Consider the following 24,106-nt stretch of genomic DNA (forward strand, 5'->3'; position numbering starts at 1 on the left):
CCCGGGTCTCACCAGAAAATGGCGTTTCATTTGTTTCATTACATTCAACACAGGCTTTTTTTACCAGATTCACCTTATTTTTGGGAATGGACATATTTATATTAGAATTTGCTAATTTATAAAACCACCAATAAAATACTGTAGTTTGAAATGTGTAATAAGTGTTTGCAAATATTAATTTAACCTTGCCTTTCAGTGGGTGCAGTCTACTATTACCTTTACAAGCGCACAATTCTACAGCTCTCTGAAAAGAAGTTCTACTCCCAAGTGTCGGTTGGAAACTGCAAATAACATACAATTATAATTTTCTTTACACATTTTAAAGACAAAAAAGGCAGTTTTTAAAGACCATAAACTATTATCGTATGAAAGCAACCTCATGAACCTTTAGGTTCATGAGGTTGCTTTCATTGATAAAGTATCTTGCTTCACTCTCAGACCTTATACATTTGTATGCAGATGCACAGTTATTGAGATTCATTATTTGACCCATTTGATGCTGGAAATAACAAGGTGCAAACTTCAGTCTCGGGCAATTTTAAATTTTCTTTTCTTGAAAGAAATTTGTTTAATTTTGCAAGTATAACCAAGAAAAAATAGATGAAGATAATCATAGTTTATGACTAACTTTATTACCAATTACTGGGTTCACTTTACTATAGACCAATTAATTTAAAGAAAAAATGACAAAACTAAAGATGTCCAAACAGCCTTAGTATGTTGTCGATACCTTTCTGGCATCTTTGAGCCTCTCTTTGTAGGTTCTTCCACCATTTACAGTAACACATTGAAGCCAACTGACTTTTTGCTCATTCTGAAACTTCTTGGGAAGACTTTCTACCATAATGAACCTGCAAGGTACTATGATATCTTACAGTTGACTCAATCTGTTCTTGTTGAAGAGGAGGTAGAACAATAATGAGATTGAATAAAAACACACACTTATGTATCTTTGCATTTTATGTAAAGGTTTATGCCAAGTCACATTCACATTCATATGCACATTCGAACCCGGACGCAGGTTCGAATCCTCGTCACGGCCCTTGTGGATTTGTTTATACCAAGTTTTTCGCACTCAACTATGACAGCTCGGTCTCGATGATCGCTTGGACGAACATTCCTCACTTAATCGAACATGTGTATGTTCCACTGAACATTTACTACCAAATTCAATTTGTTGGGATCATCCGGGAATTCAATAGTGGGGTTCGTTAGAGTGAAGATGCACAGTAATTATTTCAATGTGTCTGATTGTATCTTTGTTTTTTTTTGCTGTAATATTATTCAATAGTCTGCAGTGTGATATATTTATATAATAAAATTTGTGAATCATCGCTATACTCAAAATTATGGTGTGCATATTATTGATTCAATTATGTTCATAAAACAATAAACGAATACTGTACTTTCTCGGTTATTACACTATATACACAGGTTAAATATAAGTATCTGCATGTTTTGTTCACCATAATGAACCATTAAGTTGATATTGCAAGTTCAATAAGCAACGAGGAGTGGCCACCAAATCTGCCACCCAGTCTCTTGCTGCCACTCCTTCAAAAACTCCTCACTTGCCAATATCCTCCTCCCACCATACTGTTTTTGCTTTTATTTACTATATACAAACATTATATGTAAGTATCTACATGTTCTGTTCACAGTAACTGTTCATCTAAGCTGGTATAGTGCACAAAGAGCATAGTGGCCACCCTTATACAGCATGACAAGCCAGGAAGATGATGCCACCTTCCTCACCAAAATGGCTTCTTCCAACACTCGTTTTGCTGTTATTACACTATACACACACATTATATATAAGTACTGTATCTACTTTTGTGTTCACCATAGCGAACCACTAAGCTTGTATGGTGAGGGCAGAAAGTAACAAGTGGCCACACACAACTGATGTTCCCTCCCTTCCTCACTGGTTCAAGGCCAGATGCACTAACATTCCTCCTTCAAGTATTGTATACTGTTTGTGGTGTTATTACCCTATATACATACATTATATATAAGTATCTACATGTTTTGTTCACCATAACTGTTCAACTAAGCTGGTATAGTGCCCAAAGAGCATAGTGGCCACCCTTACCCAGCATGACAAGTCATGCAGATGTCGCCACCTCCCCTCACCAAAATGGCTTCTCACAACACTCCTTTTGCTGTTATTACACTATATATATATACACACACCGTTATATATAAGTATCTACATGTGTTCACCATAACGAACCACTAAGTTGGTATGCTGAGTCAAACAGCAGCAAGGAGTGACCACCACACCAACCAGCCTGCCACTGGCTGCCACTCCCTACCTCACCTCACTCTCCAACATTCTCCTCACACCATACTGTTTTTGCTTTTATATATAACGTCTGTATATAGTGAATAAGTATCTGCATGTTTTGTTCACCATAGCGAACAACTAAGCTAAGCGAGTCCAGACAGTAAAAGGGGGTCACACAGAGTCGGCAGACAATGCTGCCTCCTTCCCCACCAAGATTACTCCTCCCACTACAGCGCTAATTATCACAACAATCCTGCTATTATCAGAATCCTGGTCATTTTTATCACTGTCAGGGATCTTCTGTAATATTATCATCATCGCTAAATTTAGCATGTACATATATATTTTGACATTTTTAGGCGCTGCTGTGGTCACAAGCTGAACAGCAGTGCTATGAGCTCATGCTGCGTGCGCCAGCCTTGGTGGCTCACTCGGTACTGAGGCCCTCACACCCGGGAATGTTGCCCATGATTTTTTTTTAAATGGTGTCTATTTACAAGAGCCCTGATGGTGAGGTGAACCCCGTGTATCCGCGGGTCGTTTAAATCTTGCGTAGTACTCCAACACGTCATAGGACGTGTTGCGCAGTTTAAGGGTTAATAACAACTCCAGTTCTCAGAATATCAGGATGGCAGAAAGGACACCTTTCAATAAATGTATGCTGAAACATACTTAAAAAAAATTTCCACAAAATATCCTTGTAAAATACTGGTACGTCTTATGTGCGGGTATGTCTTGTCTTTACGTAGATAAATCTCGTCCTAACCACATAGTCTTTGATACTCAGGAGTGCAAAAGACTTGGCATAAATCTATACATAATATTGACAAATATAGGTTTTTATCCTCTTACTATGTCTATGAGAAGACATTACTATTACTCATTAATGAGATTGTGATTAATAGTGAAAGGCAGGCAGACTTGTTTGATAAGGATGTGAATATTTGTATTACTCAAGTCTTATGTGCTGTATAAGCCCTTTAAAAATGTATATTTTTAAATTTTGTGAAGCTCGCTGCTATATTACACTTTTTTATGTATCAAAATATTTATAATTCTGAATAATGTTTAATATATAGATTTTATACTGAATTATATTTTATGTACATACTCTATCTTGAGATGCATACACAACATTCAATAGAAGCAAGCTTGTTAATACTGTATACACATTAGGAAAAATAATACTGTATTATTTTTTTTTCACAAATGTATTAATAATTTCAAATTGGAGGAATTTCATTTAATACAATTAAACAAAAGCTACTCTCTGTTGTGTTTATTTCTTGCACAAATGGTAGACTGCTTTCAACATCAGGTACATGGTTGTGCTGGTGTAGTCTGCATGACTACCAGCAATGGATTGTGTAATTTAGTAGTCATTCTATGTAGATTCTTTACCCATTGTCTAATTTATCTATTAAATGCTTAAAGAAAATAACTCTCTCAAAGATCTAAATAATTAAACCATTTAAATGGGTACAGTTGTTACATAATGCACATATGTATGATAAAATAACATCTACAAAATATGTATTATCAAACCCTACGTAACTATCAAAGTGTTACGCCCAGAAGGCTATATAGCACTAACCATAACAATTAATGTAATGAGTTGTATAATCTTCAGAATGACTACTGGACCATTCATGAATTACATGTTACTGGAGTATTGGACTTGAGAAGTATTAGTGCTTATAAATGGATTATATACAAATACTCTATGTATAAAAAATTACAAAAATGTCAATGCTAGCTACAACTAACCAATTTCCCTGAATAACTGACCAGAGCAAAATGCTGGTGCAGAACTTCAGTTTGTGGCCAAGCGAGTGCTGCAACATGAGGACAAGACAACCCCATTCATCATATTACCATGACTGTTCTACACTTGACATGTTACATTACTCTATAACCATTGTAATATTCAGATATAGTAATATATATCCAGTAGCCAATAAACAGGCACTGTAGACTCTCTTCCAGCTACGTACATAAATTCTATGATTTAAATATTACAACTATAAATGCTTAACTGCTTTTGAGTCCAACTAAAATGTAAATTTAACCAAAGGTCCTGATTTAACAAATATAAAAATACAGTACAAAATAAACATTAAAATTCAAGGGAAAGCAAAAAAAATAATGAGGGGTCATTGTTAGTAGATTTAAAGAAATTTGTCGAATATTCATGAAGGTATTTTAATTTTTTTGGCTTCACCTTCACATAACAATTAACTCTGCACATATTTTAAATGTAATATTATACTTATGTTCCTATTCACAAACTAATATAATAAAATGCAAATCATTACAATTGATTTTGGCTTAATTCTTCATGATAATCGTGTACCTGTTGGCACAATACTGTAGAGCAACTCGAGAGTTCATAACCTGTTTACTGAATGGAAAGCAGAGCAAGAATTACCATAACTAGGTAAATAAATGCATTACCATTATTAAGTTTTTGTCAAAACTTTGAACATCCATTTCATAAAATACTAAGAGACCCTTACTGCTGCAAAACATGACAAAATAGGAGTCAAAGCTGAAAAGCAACAACCTTAGTCAAATAAGAGAAACATCATCTTTAACTTTATGGGTTATATTATATGGAGGTGTTGACCTAGCCAATAATAGATTTGTGCTAATATCTGTTTTCATTTGATCTCAGTAACTGTAATAAAAGTCAACATCATTATTGAGAGGATGTATGAACAGCACTCGGCATTGGGTTGTATGAATTACAATTATTGTTGAAAATTTAGTCATAAATTAACTGTACACTCATACTCTGTAATATATTCCATACACTAGAAACAATGTACAGCTTAACCCAATTCTAGTTTAAAAAATTACTTTTAAATTTGCTGAATTATGAAAAGTGATACAAAATCAAGTAACGTGTAGGTATGTATATATGTATGTGTATATATATATTTAGAATTACTGTATAGTTTTATTAAATAAAATATTAAAATATTGAGTCAACTACTTTTGTCCAAATATCTTTTAATTTGGTAATTTCTTACATATCTGCATTATCATGAAAGTCAGACTTGCAAATGTTCCAACAATTAGCAAGAAAAACAAGGTATTTAAAATTATTCTGTTTCTTTTATATTAATTAACAAATGAGATTCTGTGCACATGCACACACACAAATAGGTTCTGGAAATATGAATTATGAGGAAATAGTGAAGGTACTGGATATGCCCAAATTTGAAGACAATAAAGGGGAGATGTATATGTATACATTTTATAAGTTATAGAATGTATAAACTTCTATAAGTTTGTAATATGATATGGAAACATCTTTTAACCATAAATACTGTGTACACAACAAGAGGCAACAATTGTAAAATATAAAAAAAAGAGCATAGAAGAGATAACAGGTACCATTTCACGATTCTACTTTGAGATTAACATCCTTTGTTGCAAGAATTATAAAGATCATAGGGAGAAAAAAACAACTATGAATTGTAAGCATTCAAGAGTGGATAAGAATTGACATGAGTCATATCAGTCAAAAGGTCCTCACTAAAGGTACACGTCAACAATCAGAATATAAAATGTTTGGATAATCTACAACTGCATGAGCTTGTAACACATCACACTTTGCAATATGAGCTTAATACCCAGTATGATGCAGTTGATATTCCAAATATCAAAAAAATTAACCTTGACAAGCCTTGAATGTTAACATGAAAACTCTTCTAAAGAATTCAGACTGAAAATATATTCGTGCACAAAGAAGAGGAAATAGAGTACCAGCAGTATTATACAGATATTAATATACAGCACATCAGAAAAACTAATTTAGGAGGAAGCTTTGTTAAAAATTATATATATTTTCTCTAAGAACGTTACCAAATCTATGAAGAAATAAGACAAGGCTAGCAGCTTGCAGTCTTTCTCTTAAGATCTAGTAGCATCTGAGAGGCAAATCATTAATTTCAATAAAGTCTATTCCTAAGTTGGTGTTTCTTCTCTGACATATAGCAAATTCAAATGCAATAATGAATTACACAAAATAACATTTAATATAAACTCATTGCAAAGTGCAAATAATAATGACCACTTCCTCAGGAAGTATCACAGATGAAAATTTTATGAGAATGACTCACATCAGAGGAATTGATGGTGATTAACCCTTAAGCTGCGCAAAACGTCATATGAAGTCGAACATTGAGCTCAGTTTTTAAAATTTGCTGAAACACTTTCAAATGTTTTGTGCATAATTTATTACGCTCCAACTTTGTCTAAATGATACCAACGTAACTTGGAAAACAAGAAAATAAAAATTAATATAAAATTGAATATTGAAAACTTCAGGTTTTGAAATCAGCTGCAAAAATATAAAATATCACCAATTGTTCATTTGGTGTTATTATGTTCTCAGAATAGCATATGATCTTCATTTTCATATATTTAGAATACAAATTTTCAGTATAGTTTACTGTAAAAAAAAAAAGTCAATATAGCATTTGAAATATGTGCAAATTTAGACAACAAAAATTTTTAACTCCAAACATTTAGGGTTTATGAAAAATCAATTCTACAGGGATTGTAGAACAAACAGCTGTGCACACTATACAAAAATGGTGAGAATCAGTCAGAAACTAGATTTTTGGATACTGAAGTAAGTTGACATTCTAGTTATATATAGAATAATATTCTATATATATAGAATATATAGAATAATAAAACAACTTCTATTATAATAGTAGTTGAAGTTATAGACAATGAATAAGGCAGTTCTAATTCATGAATTTACTTGTATGTTTTAATAAACATCGTTTGGTATTTGTACTCAAATATGTGAAAGTTGGAGGCCAATATGTGTTGAAATGAAGTCAAGAAAAAATAACCCCTAAAACTAAATAAAATACACGGATAATTATAATAATTATAATGATTTAGGAGATACATTTAGGGTATACTTTATATAAATGAAAAAACCTTAAACTGGTTCCTAATCATCAAAACAACCTAAAGAGACACTGAAAATAGTTTGAAATCTGTGAAAAAATAAAGCAAATAAAAATCAAAGTCCCAAGTTCTGTGAGTTGTAACTGATTTATTTGTTGACCAATTTCATTCTAGGTTCACATAGTTAGGGACTGGCATGCACTCTCCAGGATGTGAAGATTACAACAAAATAAGATAATAAACAAAGAAGAAAAAACTAAAACTTAAACAAAAAATCCCATAAAAAAAAAATGGACATTGATGAAAGTAACATATATTAACATTGGACAATGTATTTATATGATATATAACAAAATAGAGCATAATAACATACTCATTATTATTTGTGTTATTATGTATTACTCAGCAATGCTATAAAGGCACCAGCTGCATATCCACTTTGTGGACACTTCTTAATACTATTCTTCTTCTTTGTGCATCGGACAGGTGCTTGCATCTCTTTATTACTGCATTATCCATCAGTTCCAGTTAATAAGAGCTGTTCTTATCAATAAAACATTCTTCTTTTTAAAAAAATGTCTAAAATCAATGTCTGAAAATATTGTGATGAAAGTTTCACATCGCTGAAGCCAATAAGTTGGAGATTTGTTTAACATTTTTAAGTAATTTTTTACATAATTCAACTATTTTTTGCTTCCCTGCCCTGTTTGCTGAGCAGTTTAATGGCTAAGCACATACTCTTAAGTACCATATATAGTCACATATACAGAACACAATTTTGGTCATTTAGAGCAAAGGTGCCTACATTGAACAAGTTATTAAATATTTGCAACAATAGCAGACCAGTGTTCAATGTAATTTAAACTTTAATGATATACAATTCTATTAAATAAGATTGAAGTACTGTACTAAATGCTGAAAATAATAACTGTTATTATTTAAATGCTATCAACTACATAAGTCAGGACAACCTATAAGTATGTATGCATGCATGCATGTATGAAAATAAATTCTAACATGAAACAGAAAGACAAGAGTATTCAGTACACTACTATATGTACTGTGTAAGTTTACTCATGAAAAGGAGAAAAACATTCAAGAACCTATCATGTGAACCTCTCTACTGGGTACAGAATTGTATAAAAACAGAATACTGTTTCATAAAAATTATACATTTTGTTCCTGATATGATACACATCAGTATCATCACACATTTAGATAAAAAACCAGTGTTGAATGTAGTGACACGTCATTTTCTGGGTGAGCCCCGGAGGCTCCCTGAAGCTATTCGTACTGATATAGTGCTTTATTAGCTTGGGGTCGTTGGTCACGGGACTTCTTGTGCCTACCGGGAATCACGAGCCAGAACCTGGTCCTCTCAGAGAGGCACAGGGAACAATGGCCTATGATCACTACATTTAAATTATGTCATATTTTGTCATTGACCGAGGAAGGCACCTAGAAAGACAGGCAAAACAAAAACTACATTCTGGTGAAAATAGCTACATACGTCCAGAAAGAGCAAAAGAACTTTCCCCCAAAAGAAAACAAACACCACTTCATGCAACTAACATTCCTACTCGTTAGTGCTACCCCCTACCAAACGGGGAAGGGGGAGCTGGCAGCCCACCACTCCAGTTCTTGAATGATGAAAAACTGCCAACCGAAGGGAGGGAGTCAGAGGGCCTCCAGGGCTCTCCCAGAAAATGAAATTTCATTACATTCAATGTTGGTTTTCTTTTGGGAGTCCCATCGGCTCCTTGAAGATAACTACCCACAGATAAGGAAAAACAGAGACTTACCCAGGAGGGGGGGCAGCAGCGCAGGTCTCAAGACGAGGAAGAAACTGATGGCCGAGACAGATATCCACAGTATAATAAAATATTGTGGTCAACAATATAAAAAGATAACCATTTATATACTGTGGTTATCAATCACAGCATATGAATGCAAGGAAGATTTTGTTGCATCTTTGTATATGCAACCCATATAATACCAGGCACCTGTAGGCACCAGGACCCATATAATCGAAGACAACATAGCAAAGCAACGCATGGCCTGATAGGGCTCTGAACATTCACGTGATACCTGGCGGCCAGGACCCTGTTCAACCTCTAAAACCCCTGAGCCCCAATGTTGACCCAGGACCTATTCCCAAAGACCGCCGCAAGAGCACCATACTTCCTAATATTATGGGCACAAGGGTAAACAGGCTGGACAGATTTAATGACACTACTAACAACCTGTGACACATGAGCCCTGGAACAGGGAACCAGGGAAATCTCATTAACCCAGAATGTGTCCTCCATCACAGAACCAGTGGCCCGCAGGTAGCTACATAAAGCCACCACCGGACACAGCACGTGATGCACCCCAGCCCTAACCAACAAAGCATCCACAACCAACGGACCCCTAAAAAATTTTGCAGTTTCATTCTTTGCCAGAAAAGAAGGACAAGGCTGCAAACGAACAAAACTACCTCCAGGACAAAATGAGCTAAACCCCCGGTGCAAGAGAACAGCATGAAGCTCCCCAACTCGACTCCCAGAGGCCAAAGCCAACAAAAACAATGCCTTCTAAAAGCAATCCCAAATTGAAGGGGCCACAACAAACTGAGGAGAAGAAAAGAAAGAACATGGTCCAATGACCAAGAAGGCTCAGGCAGCGCATGAGTAGGCCGGAGGTGAAAAAACGGCAGAGAAAGCTTGCAAAAGTGACATTCACACCAAACGCAAACATCAGCGGCTCTGCACATCCCGCATGTTAAGAAGTGACAGTATTCAGAATGAGCCACAGGTCCAAGAAAAGCCAAGAGGGAAAGGACAAAACCACACTGTCCGACACCAACTTAACCCTACGAAGAGAAAAAAAATGGAGGAAAAACTGCCTAGAAACTTCATTGTCGCAGAGAAGAAGACCACAGGTGGGACGTCATCAAGGATGCCACCTGATTACCATATAAATGGTGATACACCCGAGACAGAAAAACCAGACAAGTAGAGCATAGGAGTATTTTATCTTAACGTTGTCTTGAGATGATCTCGGGGCTTAGCGTCCCCGCGGCCCGGTTCTCGACCAAACCTCCTTTTTGTTACACACCCCTAGGAAGCAGCCAGTAGCAACTGTCTAACTCCCAAGGTATCTATTTACTGCTAGGTAACAGGAGCATCAGGGCGAAAGAAACTTTTTGCCCATTTGTCTCCGCCTCCACCGGGGATCGAACCTGGAAACTCAGGACTACAAATCCGAAGTGCTGTCCACTCAGTTGTCAGGCGCCATGTCTGACATGGTAAGTCAGTCGAACCAATGAGGTACCTCACTGGCCCAACCTTCTGAGAGAGGCAGAGCCGAGGAAAAACGCCCGGGTTCAGACACCAAGCAACCAGCACTGGAAACTAAGGATGAGCAGGCTTCCATATTGCCAGGAGAAGCACTCTTTCCACATAGGATTCCAGCTGAGCCAGAACCCAGAGCGCCAGCTGGATCGGGGATAAGAGGTAAAGGAACCCTCACCGCTACTAGTTGAGTAGAGAAGCGTCGATCGTGAGGGGTCTCGCAGTTGGGGAACGGCACCAGGTATAAGGGAAGACGCCAGGATCACGCCAAAGAAGAGGTCCACATCCGGGCACTTATACATCCAACAAAGCCAAAGGAAGGAGCTGGCATCGACTGTCCACTCTGTAGAAATGGGAAGAAAGCGAGACAGGCCGTCTGCCAGGACGGACACACCCAGAACGTGAACGGCACAGAGAGCTAAACCTCACGAAATCAGCAGAAGAGCTACCCAAAGTAACCAGCCCCAAAGAGCCACGGACCGAAGAGACCCCCCATGGTTGAGACAATGACAACCGGGAAGCAGTTAAATGGAGCCAGACCATTGATCCCCCCAAAGAGTCGAATATGCCGCAGTGCCTGCCACACCGCCGCAAACTCCCACACTGAGCTGTGAGCGCTGATACAGGGACCACCCCTAATGCCCCTGGCTGATATGGTGAGCACTGGTCACAAAGCCCCAACCGAGAAACGAGGCATCCGTCAACACACTGCATGAGGGAAGAGGAAGGCACCATAACACCGAACCTGAAAAACCCCGAAGAGGAAGCCAGTGACTTAGCAACTGGCACAAGGACACCGGGGGTTGAACCCAGCAGTCGCGAGAGCAGCAAAAAAGGCTGCTCCAAAGATACCAGAACAGCCTCCAAAGCCAAACCATGCCCAACATATTAACTAGCAGAGCAAAGTTTAGGTGCCTGCATAGCTTCTTGAGCAATTGCTGAGTGACCAGGGTCCCCCTCAAATACAACTGAAGTCCTGAAGACGGGATTGCAGTCGGAGCAAGACCGTAGGAGGGAGAGAAATGGATGCAGTCTGAGAACCCTACACAAGGCCCTGCCAAGACCAAACCTGGGACGGAACCAACTGAGACTTCCGTCAATTTACTAGGAACACGAACCCGGCAAACTGGGAAAGAACCAGATCCCAGGCTAGCAGACAAGCAGACTGGCTGGGAGCCCACACCAAACAGTCGTCAAGGTAGGCCAACACCCGAATACCTAGCAGACGCAGATGGGCCACCACGACTCGAGTCATGCACTTGAAAACGCGAGGTGCCAGATTCAAGCCGAATGGAAGACAACGAAAGCGGAATGCCTGTCGTCCCACCATGAACCCCAATCAACCTCTGATCCCCAGATGAAGAGGAACGTGCCAGTATGCGTCTACTAGGTCCAGGAAAACCATTCAAAATCCCAGTTCGAGGACACGCTAGACCTGGGACAACATGGTCATCCGAAAGGAGGGGCAAGGAATCAAATGGTTCAGACGGGACAAGTATAGAATGTACCGAAGTTCTACATAGTCCCGTTTTGGAACCAGAAACAAATGGAAAACTCACTTGAGAGACAAGGTTGTTTCGACCACGCCCAAGTGAACCTACTCTGCGATGACCCCGACAAGAGGGATGAGGAAGAGGCCTGCCTCCGGAGACCAGATAGGAGGAAAGGCCGCCCACTGCCACTAAGGGCCAGACGAAACGACCTGAAACGCCCAGGAATCGCGGGACCAAGCGTGAGCAAAAAGATCCAGCTTTCCCCCCATCGCCTCATCAACGGGGCCCACCCACGAAAGGGCAGACGCAAACCCTGTGAAACCAAACGCTGCTCATAGCAAGCTCCATGCCGATCAGACGACGAAGGCCCCAGGGAACTCTCTGGCACCAAAGGCCTACCCCGAACGAAAGAGGCCCCAGGCCCTGGCACGACCCAACCAAGAAGTTCTACAATGACCCCACGGGAGTACCAACAAATCTGACATAGGACAGCAACTGGCAGAGGCTGCCGAAAGAAACTGGGCAACAACATCCTCCGGGAACAATAGAGGACAAAACAACGAAAAGACTGCAGAGCCAGGGCCAAACCCAAATCTAAAGACAGAGCAAGCACAGCCTGCCTGCACGCGAGACAAGGTAAAAACATAGAAACCACCTCCCGGAGGATCGGTGCAAACAACTTCAACAGGGAAGATGATGCCACGGAGGACAAAACCAGAACCTCAGCCGAAGGCCCCTCACTCAACGCCCCCACATCCTACAAAAGCCAATCCGAAGACAACTCCAGAAGACTGAAGAAGCGCAAGACTGAGGCCGAAAGAGTGGGAAGCTGAGTATGTAATTGCACCAGAGCCACATAATGAGAAAGTGCAGTGGCAAAGATTATATATATATATATATATATATATATATATATATATATATATATATATATATATATATATATATATATATATATAATATATATAAATATACAAATATATAAAATTAGATTTCAAAAATACTTCCAACTCAGTCAAAAGGAAATTAGTCCTCACTGCAGTCCAAAGAACATTGCCCAAGCATTCTCTCCTTTGTGTCAGCAGGTTTCAGTAAAGACTCAACACTCCTGTTTGGCAAACATGAAGTCACCTCAGCAGAGGGAATTCAACAGGAAGACCCCATTGCACCCTTCCTGTTTTACATAGTGGTTTGAGAAATCACATGCAGGCTCTCCAGTGAGCTCAACATCTGGTTCCTGGATGATGGCACTCTGGCAGGCACACAAGACTCCCTGCTGGAAGACCTGCAGCTGGTGAAGTCACAGGGGGAGACCCTGGGTCTCAGTCTTAACCCCTCCAAGTGTGAGATTATTTCAGTCAGCAAGGTAGTCATTAACCCTTGTGTGGCTCCAGGCTATTTAGCATTTGACAACCACAAGCGCATACCCCCCAAAAAATATATATATTTTTATTCTAAACCTGTTAAATTTGTGTTCTCTGATCATGGGAAAAATAATAAAAAAATCCTAAGTGGCATATATTGCCCGCTAAAGGGTGGGGAAGTCTGGCAAAAAACAGGTGCTGGGTGCTGACTCAGCGTGCATCCCAGACGGTCTGTTGCTCGCCAGCTGTCAGGCAGGAGTGGCCATAAAGAGATAATTACCTAATTATTTCAATGTCTCTGATTGATTTTTCGTAGTTTTTTGCTGTAATATTATTCAATAGTGTGTAGTGTGATATATTTATATAATAAAATGAGTGAATCATCGCTGTACTCAAAAATATGGTGTGCATATTGTGGATTCAATTATTATGTTCATCAAACAGTGAACAAATACATTGTCGGTTATTACACTGTATACACAGGTTATATATATGTATCTGCATGTTTTGTTCACCATAACGAACCACTAAGTTGGTATTATGAGTCAAAAAGCAACGAGAAGTGACCGCCACACACCAGCCAGCCGCTCGCTCCCTCAACACCTCACTCGCTCACATTCTCCTCCCACCATACTGTTTTTGCTTTTATTCACTATATACAGACGTTATATATAAGTATCTACATTCGTGTTCACCATAACGAACCACTAAGTTGGCATGCTGAGTGGCAGTGGCAATGGCAGCCAGTGGCAGCTCGCCACTGGCTGCTACTTCCTCCCTCCCTCAACTCACCTGACTCACCCACATTCTCCTCCCCACAATACTGTTTTTGCTTTTATTCACTATATACAGACGTTATATATAAGTATCTACATGTTTTGTTCACCGCAACTGTACAACTAAGTTGATATAGTTAGTTCAGGCACTAAGAGACGTCGCTACACACAGTCAGGTGGCGGCTGCTTCCCTCATACATTCAAGGTCAGACGCACTAAAATTTCACCCCCAACAATACTGTTTGTTGTGTTATTACCCCTATATACAGACATTATATATAAGTATCTACATGTTTTGTTCACCATAACTGTTCAACTAAGCCGGTATAATGCCCAAAGAACATAGTGGCCACCCCTACCAACATGACAAATCATGCAGATGTTGCCACACCCATCACCAAAATGGCTTCTCCCCCACACTCCTTTTGCTGTTATTACACTGTATATACACGTTATATATAAGTATCTACATTCGTGTTCACCATAACGAACCACTAAGTTGGTATGCTGAGTGGCAGTGGCAGGCAGTGGCAGCCAGTGGCAGCTCGCCACTGGCTGCCACTCCCTCCCTCCCTCCCTCACCTCACCTGACTCGCCACCATTCTCCTCCCACCATGCTGTTTTTGCTTTTATATACAGACGTTATATATAAGTATCTGCATGTTTTGTTTACCATAGCGAACAACTAAGCTGGTATAGTGTGTCCAGACAGTAAAAGGTGGTCACACAGAGTCAGCAGACAATGCTGACGTCAGCAGACAGCAGACAATCCAATACATCATATGATGTGGAGCGCAAGTTACTGCAAGTCACTGAATACATCATATGATGTGTTGCGCACTAAAGGGTTAATGCAATAAAATCAATTTTACCAGAAGCCTCAGTCATTGAACCCAATGATGGCACACTACTTGGAGCACCTCTGGGCCACAATGCCATTGCTAATGTACTTAAGAGGCATTTAATGATAAGAACATAAGAACAAAGGCAACTGCAGAAGACCTATTGGCCCATACGAGGCAGCTCCTATTTATAACCACCCAATCCCACTCACACACACGTCCAACCCACGCCCGAAACAATAGGGACCCCACCTCCACAACGCCTCGCGGCAACCGGCTCCACAAATCAACAACCCTGTCACCGAACCAGCACTCGCCCAAGTCCCTCCCAAATCCAAACCCATCCAATCCACACCCGCTGCTTCGTGCTCCGTCCTGTGTTGATACTTCCAACACCCCACCAATATCCCCCCCTGTTATGTCCACCCACCCACCCGCAAACCTCCACCACGCCACCCCCAACTCTTCGCCCCTCCAGTGAATGCAACCCAAGCCCTGCCAATTTTTCTTCATATGAAAGATCTCCAACTTGGGGAACCAACCCAGTCATCCCACGCTGGACACGTTCAAGTGAATTCACATCCCCTCCACAATACGGCGACCAAAACCGAACTGCACAATCCACTGCGTCTAAAGAGGACTGAAAACAAAATTGATCTAAAATGATCTAAAGAGGACTGAAGACAAAATTGAGGATTGGGACTCCTATGATGCCCTGTACTTTCTCACAGTGTGCCTTACCTTATCCAGGCTAACATACTTTTTAAGGTGTACACCCACTCTTGGCAACCCACTACTAAGTCAATATGATGAGCTCCTTAAGTCAATATTCAGGAAGGCACTCAACCTAGATTTAGATGACAGTCGGTGGGACCAAACAACACTACTAGTGAGGTTGGAGGGAATAGGCATATGAAAGGCAACTGAGGTAGCACCTCAGCATTTTTATCCTCATGTACAGCAGTCAACAAATAAGTAGGGAAGATCCTTCCAGAGCATTTGAGAAACGCAGTGGAACTCAGAGCATTTGAGAAACGCAGTGGAACTCATGATCCAAAGTTCATTGAAGCAGCCAGTCAATAGGAAACCATTGCACACCCTTTACCCCCGACCACAAGCCAAAAAAAGACCATAAACAGGCCCAGTGGGATAGCCCCATAACAGAAAAGACTGCCACAACAATGCTTGAAAATACACCTGCTGAGAACAAAGCCTGCCTCCTTGCGGTAACAGCACCCCATGCCGGGAATTATTTTATTTGTTGTGCCCAATGCAGCCCTGGGAACTCGCCTCAATCATGACACCCTCCGCCTTGGAGTTGCCTTTCACCTTGCTGCCCCCATCCTCACTGAACATTTGGGGCATCTGCGGAAGCGTGATGGCAGACCAATATGGTCACCATGGTCTGGTATGTTGTAAATCACAGGGTAAGATTACAAATGAACACCTCTATTAATAATAACTCCAGTTCTTAGAAAAGCAGGATCACAGAAAAGACACATGACCATAATTCCGAAGAAAACATTACTGCAGGAACATCGGCTGTCAGAAGTTGAGGTGACATGTCAAGAAGTCACAAAGGATAAGAGGATTGGACCCAGGATAGCAGCCTCATTAGACCTTTTTTGTTTATGAACAGACTGTTTTTCATCCACCTCATTCCTGCCAATATATCCACCAATGACTTGTAAATCCATCTTTCTGAAGACGTATTAGCAAATGTAAAAGTACTTAAGGAATTTCATGTCTCATTCCTAATTACATATATATTACACAGTGGAGCCTTGGTATTTGAACCACTCCCAAATCAAATTTTTCGACATTCGGACACTGTGTTCATGTTCGGTATTCGTCCATTTACTCAGCATTCACACATAAACACGTGTCCCTGATGCATCAGTTTGGCCAAAGTTGTCGTTCACTGCACAACCCACTATAATTTTCTCTTGGATATTCTGTATATTTTTTACATTCTTAGGGTAACTAAGTCACCATGTCATCTAAGAAAATTAGTGATAAGAATCAAGCAAAAAAGAAAATTGGTTAAAACCACTAAAGAGATGAAGAAAGACATCTCAGCAAAATATGAAAGTGGTGCACGTGTGTCTGCTCTTGTTACAAAGTTAGGTATACCTAAATCTAGTTCTCTAATAAAAGAAATGTGTGCAAAATAGGGGAAGTGCAAAGTTTTCTTGAAAATATCACCCTGCCAAAGCTGTGACAAACCATGTTATAAACCTGTTGAATGACAATGTTATGTCTCACATTAGAAACTTTAAAGTGCAGGCAAAAGCAATCATCCTTGAACAAGTTTTAAGGATAATTGTAAGAAGACTTACTGGATGTAAGAAAAGCATCAAGCAAGTCTAATGAGGGGCACAGAAAGAAAAGAGAGAAAACCCCAGAAACACAACTACCAGAACTATAAAGTATAATGATAGGCGACTTCCCTGCTAAAGAATAACATCTCTCTTCCTCTGCCTCACCACCTTCCACATATGCCATCAACTATCCTAAGTGCAGGTAAAGTGCATACTGTGTTAGCATTTTATTTATTTAATTATTGCATTAACATTTATTTTTGTGGTCTGGAACAGATTAATCCAATTTATATTATTCCTTATGTGAAAAAATTGTTCAGTACGGGGTATTCAAACTTTTCGGCATTCGTTCTGCCTTCATGGACCAATTAACACTTTGGCGTGCCCCGCGCGCCACCCCACAACTCTGCGATTTGGGTCCCAGCGTTTCACGGGAGCGCGCGTTAATTCTGAATAGTGTATACTCTCTTCAACTTTGTCACCTTAATTCTCGTCCTACGAGATTAAATTTGGTATCGTTGTGTTCGCAATAAAATTCTCTACAGCACTAAATGCATATAAACTCCAAAAGCCCGGCTAATTACCCGCAGCAAACAGAGAAAGTGCGAACGAGTTACCCAGGAGCGCGCAAAAGCAATAAAATGTTTTCACTATTTTCACTCTGGTCACCTCAATTTTCGTCCTAGGTCTTTCATTTTGGTATCAATGGGTTCGCAATAGAATTCTCTAGAGGAACATTAGCATATAAAATAAAAAACCTGGTCACGCTCCACCCGCCGACGAGTTGAAGACGGGCCACACGTTAACCGCGAGTGAGCGCCCAGACGCCTTCCAGCTACACTCCCAATTCCTGCCCACAAATGTTTAGTATTTTAGTATATGTAGTATTATAGTTTAGTATTTTTTGTGTAGTAGTTGTACATCATATAAGCATTGTAGATAGCCATTTGCACAAAATAGATGGTCATTTTCTTCATCCATTTGTGATTTTTCCTTATGAAGTGATAATATTTGATCATTTGGTCAAAGTGATCAACACCTTTCATATTTGTATTGTAGTCACAGATTGCATTCGGCTTGTTGACAGTTACCAAACAGTCCTCCCAAAATCGGATAAAATCGGATAAAAACCTGATTTTTGGCAATTATTTTAGTGGATGACGCAATGCTGCATCATCCCCGAGATTACCGACAGTAAACGGATGATGCAATGCTGCGTCATGCCCGGGCGAAAGTGTTAAGTTTGAATACCGAGGTTCCAATGTACAGTACAACCTCGATTCAACGTCCCCCGATTCAGCGAATCTCCAGCTGTCGCACACATTTCAGGACGGATTTACTCACCCGGCTCGGCAAACCAGGAGATGTGTGGATCTGCTTACAATCTTGTAACAATTCAAATTGGTGGAAAACTTTCCCATTCTATCACAGGTTACTATTAATTATTCCTTACTATGACAAGTTTAATCACACAAGTGAACCATATGGACCATACACCAGCCAGAGTGGTCCACACAAGTGAACGACAGTTTCCATGAGTTTCGTTCACTGATTTGTCACACACGTATCTTTGTAAATTTAAAGGCTGAAGCGTAAATAGCTAGCTACATGTAGTGAAATCTCCTTATAGACATTTTCTGTGATGAAACAAGATGAGTGAGGGTTGACAGATAAAGGAATACTGTACTATAAACCTCGCTTGGTTTTCCCTCGTCTGTGTCGTCACAGTTCAGTGACCCATGACTTTTGAAAGTTTCAGAATAAATAAATCATTTCTAAAACTGGAGTTTTAATAGCTCTTTATTATGCTAATTAAACTAAACTAAATAAAACCAAAAATATACTGTAACATGATAGACATCTGCTATAAGAGAAATTATTTGTTATTGGCACAACAACTCCATCGTGAGTGGACGGGTCTAATCCGTGTACACACAGCACCATGCGTGTTTCGTTTGATTTCTTTGCCACAGTTCAGTAACCTACGGCCTCGAAATAAAATTAATAAATTGGTTCTAAAATAAGTATTTTTTATAGCACTTATTATTGTAATAATGTTGCTAAACTAAATATATATAACCCAAAAATATATAATTTGATGTAAATCCAATATTTGAGAGAAATTTATGTTACTGGATCTGGCTTAAACACCAGCCTACTGTAGGGTGTATAGACTTAGTCTTCATTCATACAGTAGGCATCCAGTGCCATTAGTTTTATCTGGGAGTGACGTGTTTGTCTGACAGTTGAAGAATAATCGTGGAATTTACCATATTTTAACTACAGCTGTATTATTATACAACAAGATGTCTCAGGGGCTTGCTAATAGTGCCTTATTAGTACCAAAAAGGAGTATATTTTGCAAGAACTATTAGCAGAAAATTAACGAGCACAGCCGTACCCAGCACGAGCACAGTTGTACCCTGCATAAGCACAGCCGTACCCAGCACGAGCATAGCCATACCCAGCACAAGCACAGCCACACCCAGGACGAGCGCAGTCATACATAGTACGAGCACAGCCGTACCCAGCACTAGCACAGCCGTACCCAGCACAAGTACAGCTGTACCCCGCACAAGCACAGCTGTACCCAGCACAAGCACAGCCATACCCAACACCAGTACAACAGCAGCCAGCACCAGCTCAGAAGTAGCTGAAACAAATACAGCCGTAGCGAGCACCAGCAAACCTGGTGCATACATCTAAGAACATCATGTGTGGAGTATACAGTTAGAACAAGTGTTAAATTTAAGTACATAGTGTTAGTGTTAAAATTAAGGTTGCAGTAATTTTAGTGTACAATAGTTTTCATCAACTGTATTTAGTACTCAACATACAGCACAGTACGTATTTAACACTATCGGTAACTTTGGACCGGACTCGCGTCCATTATTTTTCTCCTGAGTCCTAATTTTGGACCGGACTTGCATCCACTGCAAAAAATATTTGTATAAAATTCATTTTTTATCCAATCGACCTCGGGATAGTATCAAAATAAGCGCCTTTAGAATATGCACAATTTGATACCAAAATGAAAGATGTAACATGAAACTTGATGTCCGAACACTTCTATGATTAAAAATAGGCTTTTGGTCAAAATTTTAAAATATTTGTTAAAATTCTATTTATTATGCTATTATGTTGGAACTAGTTTTAAAATGCGTGCCTTTACGTCGCAAACAATTTGATACCAAAATGAAAGATGTAACACAAAAGTGTATGTCAGAACACTGGAAAGATATAAATAATTTTATGATGATGAGCTTCCAGAATTACAGCACAGTACGTATTTAACACTATCGGTAACTTTGGACCGGACTCGCGTCCATTATTTTTCTCCTGAGTCCTAATTTTGGACCGGACTTGCATCCACTGCAAAAAATATTTGTATAAAATTTATTTTTTATCCAATCGACCTCGGGATAGTATCAAAATAAGCGCCTTTAGAATATGCACAATTTGATACCAAAATGAAAGATGTAACATGAAACTTGATGTCCGAACACTTCTATGATTAAAAATAGGCTTTTGGTCAAAATTTTAAAATATTTGTTAAAATTCTATTTATTATGCTATTATGTTGGAACTAGTTTTAAAATGCGTGCCTTTACGTCGCAAACAATTTGATACCAAAATGAAAGATGTAACACAAAAGTGTATGTCAGAACACTGGAAAGATATAAATAATTTTGTGATGATGAGCTTCCAGAATTAAAATATTTGTTAAAATTCCAGTTATTGCTCTATTATTATGGGACTAGTTTTAAAATACGCACCTTTTTATTGCGAACAATTTGATACCAAAATGAAAGACGTAACACGAAAATTGATGTTATCAAACTGAATGAGTATACACATTAGGTTGCAGTGTACAAATTGGTGCTCGTTCACGGATAACTTTAGGCTTTTCTGCGGGGAGGCACTCCAAACTTTTGTACATTATATTCATACACATCTGTAGGGAATTAAATTGCGAACACAATGATACCAAAACGAGCAACATAGCACAAGAATTAAGGTGAGAAAAATGGAGCGAGTATGCACATTTTACTGATTTTGTGCACTCACTGGTAACTTTTGCCGATTTTAGGCTTTGCTGTTGGGAGTCACGCCAGGCTTTTGGACATTATATTTATACACACCTGTAGGGAATTTAATTGCGAACACATTGATACCAAAACGAGCGACGTAGCACGAGAATTAAGGTGAGAAAACTGAAACGAGTACACACATTTAGGTGTCACCGCTCGTTTGCCCGCACGTCGGGTGCATGACCCCTAAGTTGACCGCGCGCTTGTCCGGTGACCGATAGTGTTAATATACAGTATTCACAACTCCAGGAGAATTCAAGATGGACATAACTCCAACAATAAGGTAAGTAAAAACTTTAACACGGTATTTTTTAGTAGAGTACAGTAAAAACCCCGAGTGACGAGCGCCTCAATTGGCGAGCAATTTGGGTAACGAGCACCCCGATCGCTGACAATTCGTCTCGTTTGGTGAGTGCTCGTTTGAATAACGACAACACCACCTGAATGGGAGCCAGTCGGCCGAGCGGACAGCATGCTGGACTTGTGATCCTGTAGTCCCGGGTTCGATCCGGGCGCCGGCGAGAAACAATGGGCAAAGTTTCTTTCACCCTATGCCCATGTTACCTAGCAGTAAAATAGGTACCTGGGTGTTAGTCAGCTGTCACAGGCTGCTTCCTGGGGGTGGAGGCCTGGTCGAGGACCGGGCCGCGGGGACACTAAAGCCCTGAAATCATCTCAAGATAACCACATGGTGGGGTCGCGCTGCTTCTCGCACATTCTTGGACGCCTCCGACGATGCAAATAAATTATTTTTTTTTGCTTAAAGATGCTAATGAAGCTGGGATGTAAAGGGGTGACTGCTGTGATGTTGCAAAGCATTGACTTTTTTTGTAAAAAAATAAGAAATGAAATTTAAATAAAAAAAAGAACAAATGTCAAAAAGGTTCATTCAGTGTTTGTCAGGTAGGCTGCTCCATGTTTCTTAAAAAAAAGAAAATAAAAAAAAATGAAAATTTTTGAAAAACAGAACAAATGTCAAAAAGGTTCGTTCGGTGTTTGGCAGGTAGGCTGCTCCATATTTCCTAACATAAAAAACCAGTTGAAACAATTTAAAGAACGGACAAATGCCATATAGATTCGTTCAGTGTTTGTCAGGTAGGCTGCTCCATGATTGAGAAATAAAAATACAAAACAAATGGAACACATTTGAAACAAAGAAATTGTCATAATGGAGCAGCCTACCTGACAAACACTAAACGGCATTTGTCCATTTTTCAAACTGTTTCAACTTTTTTTTTTTTTTAAGAAACAAGAAGCAGCCTACCTGCCAAACACCGAACGAACTTTTTTGACATTTGTTCTGTTTTCAATTTTTTTTATTTTATTTTTTATTTTTTTTAAGAAACATGGAGCAGCCTACCTGACAAACACCGAACGAACCTTTTGCTATAAAAAAACTGAAAAACATAAATTGAACAAATTTGCAGAAAGAAAAAGTCATGAAGGTTAGTTCAGTGTATGTAAGGTAGGCTGCTCAATTATTTAAAACATCGAATATCATATTGATGTTCGATGACAGTAAATGATATGATAATGCCTTTTTATTGTATACAAGACAAAAAAAGACACTGACGCAAACGCCCCCTGAAGGTTACCTCTTGCAACGAATCCGACCCTGCAAAGAACCGGGGTTGGTCCCATATAGCGAGTCCGAATCGAGGTTCTACTATATATGCAAGACTACCACATTTCAAGTATGAGGAAACACCCTGCATGTCAAGGAGTCAACAGAAGAAGTGACCTAACAGCTACCCTAGACCTGGTGGTTACTTAAAATAAAGATGCTGTAAAGAACTTGAAATATGAGATACCGCAGGAACTAGTGACTACTGCATTATCATGTCTGATTACATTGTAGAACTGAGAGTGAAACAGGATAAAGAGTATGAGAGATTACAGATGAGGGGACTACAGGAGGGTTAGGGCTTATTTGAAGGATGTTCAGAGACTGAAATGGAAGAAATGTAAGCAAATGAGATAATAGAACTTATAACACAGAAATGGAAAGAAGTAATGGGACAAATCATCCCTCCAGGAGGGAAGTGGACGAAAGGAGAACAGCAAACCAGTTGATTCAACCAACTGTGCAAGAAGAAAAAAGAAAAGACAAAAAGAATGGCATGGAAAAAGTACAGTGACACTTCGGCTAACGAATGCCCCCCATTTACAAACTTTTCAAATTACGAGTACAATTTCTTCTTAAAGTTTGAATCAGGTTACGAGCTTTGCGTCAAGTAATGCAGTTTGTCGATATGCTTATGGGTGACCTAGTTCATCATTCTTGGTGGCACGGTCGCCCGCGCTTCAATTTTTTGGCTTGGCAAAGGCAAAGCTTTTTTTGACTTTTGAACAAAAAAGCAATTATTATATATCAAGCCATGGGTCCCAAGAAAGTCAGTGGTAAGGTTCAACCTAGGAAAACACATGTGAGGATGACCATAGAGCAAAAACAAGAGATCATTTGTAAACATGAAAAAGGTACACAGGTTGTTGAACTAGCTAGGCAGTAGAACAAATCTATGTCAACTATATGAAATTTAATTGCTAAGAAAAATGGACATTATGAGTGCAAAAGTGGCAAAAGGTGTATCAACAATCACAAAACAAAGAACACAAACACTTTAAGACATTGAAAAGTTGTTATTAATTTTTATACACAACAAGG

General features: G+C 39.3%; 1 protein-coding gene across 5 annotated transcripts in view; it reads left to right on the forward strand.

Moving 5' to 3' along the window:
* Nucleotides 1-5,273, forward strand: part of LOC123772179 (transmembrane protein 138) — a 137,789-nt gene extending 132,516 nt beyond the window's left edge. For all 5 annotated transcript variants that reach the window (XR_011224049.1, XR_011224047.1, XR_011224048.1 and 2 more), the window contains one exon: nucleotides 197-5,273. Coding sequence is in view for 1 of the 5 variants with exons in the window: in XM_045765232.2 (XP_045621188.1) it covers nucleotides 197-291 (95 nt within the window). In the remaining 4 variants the exon portion in view is untranslated. The remainder of the gene's footprint in view (nucleotides 1-196) is intronic.
* Nucleotides 5,274-24,106: the final 18,833 nt, after the last annotated feature.

Source organism: Procambarus clarkii, chromosome 69 (genome assembly GCF_040958095.1).
Source record: "Procambarus clarkii isolate CNS0578487 chromosome 69, FALCON_Pclarkii_2.0, whole genome shotgun sequence".
In the NCBI taxonomy this organism is placed as follows: Eukaryota; Metazoa; Arthropoda; class Malacostraca; order Decapoda; family Cambaridae; genus Procambarus; species Procambarus clarkii.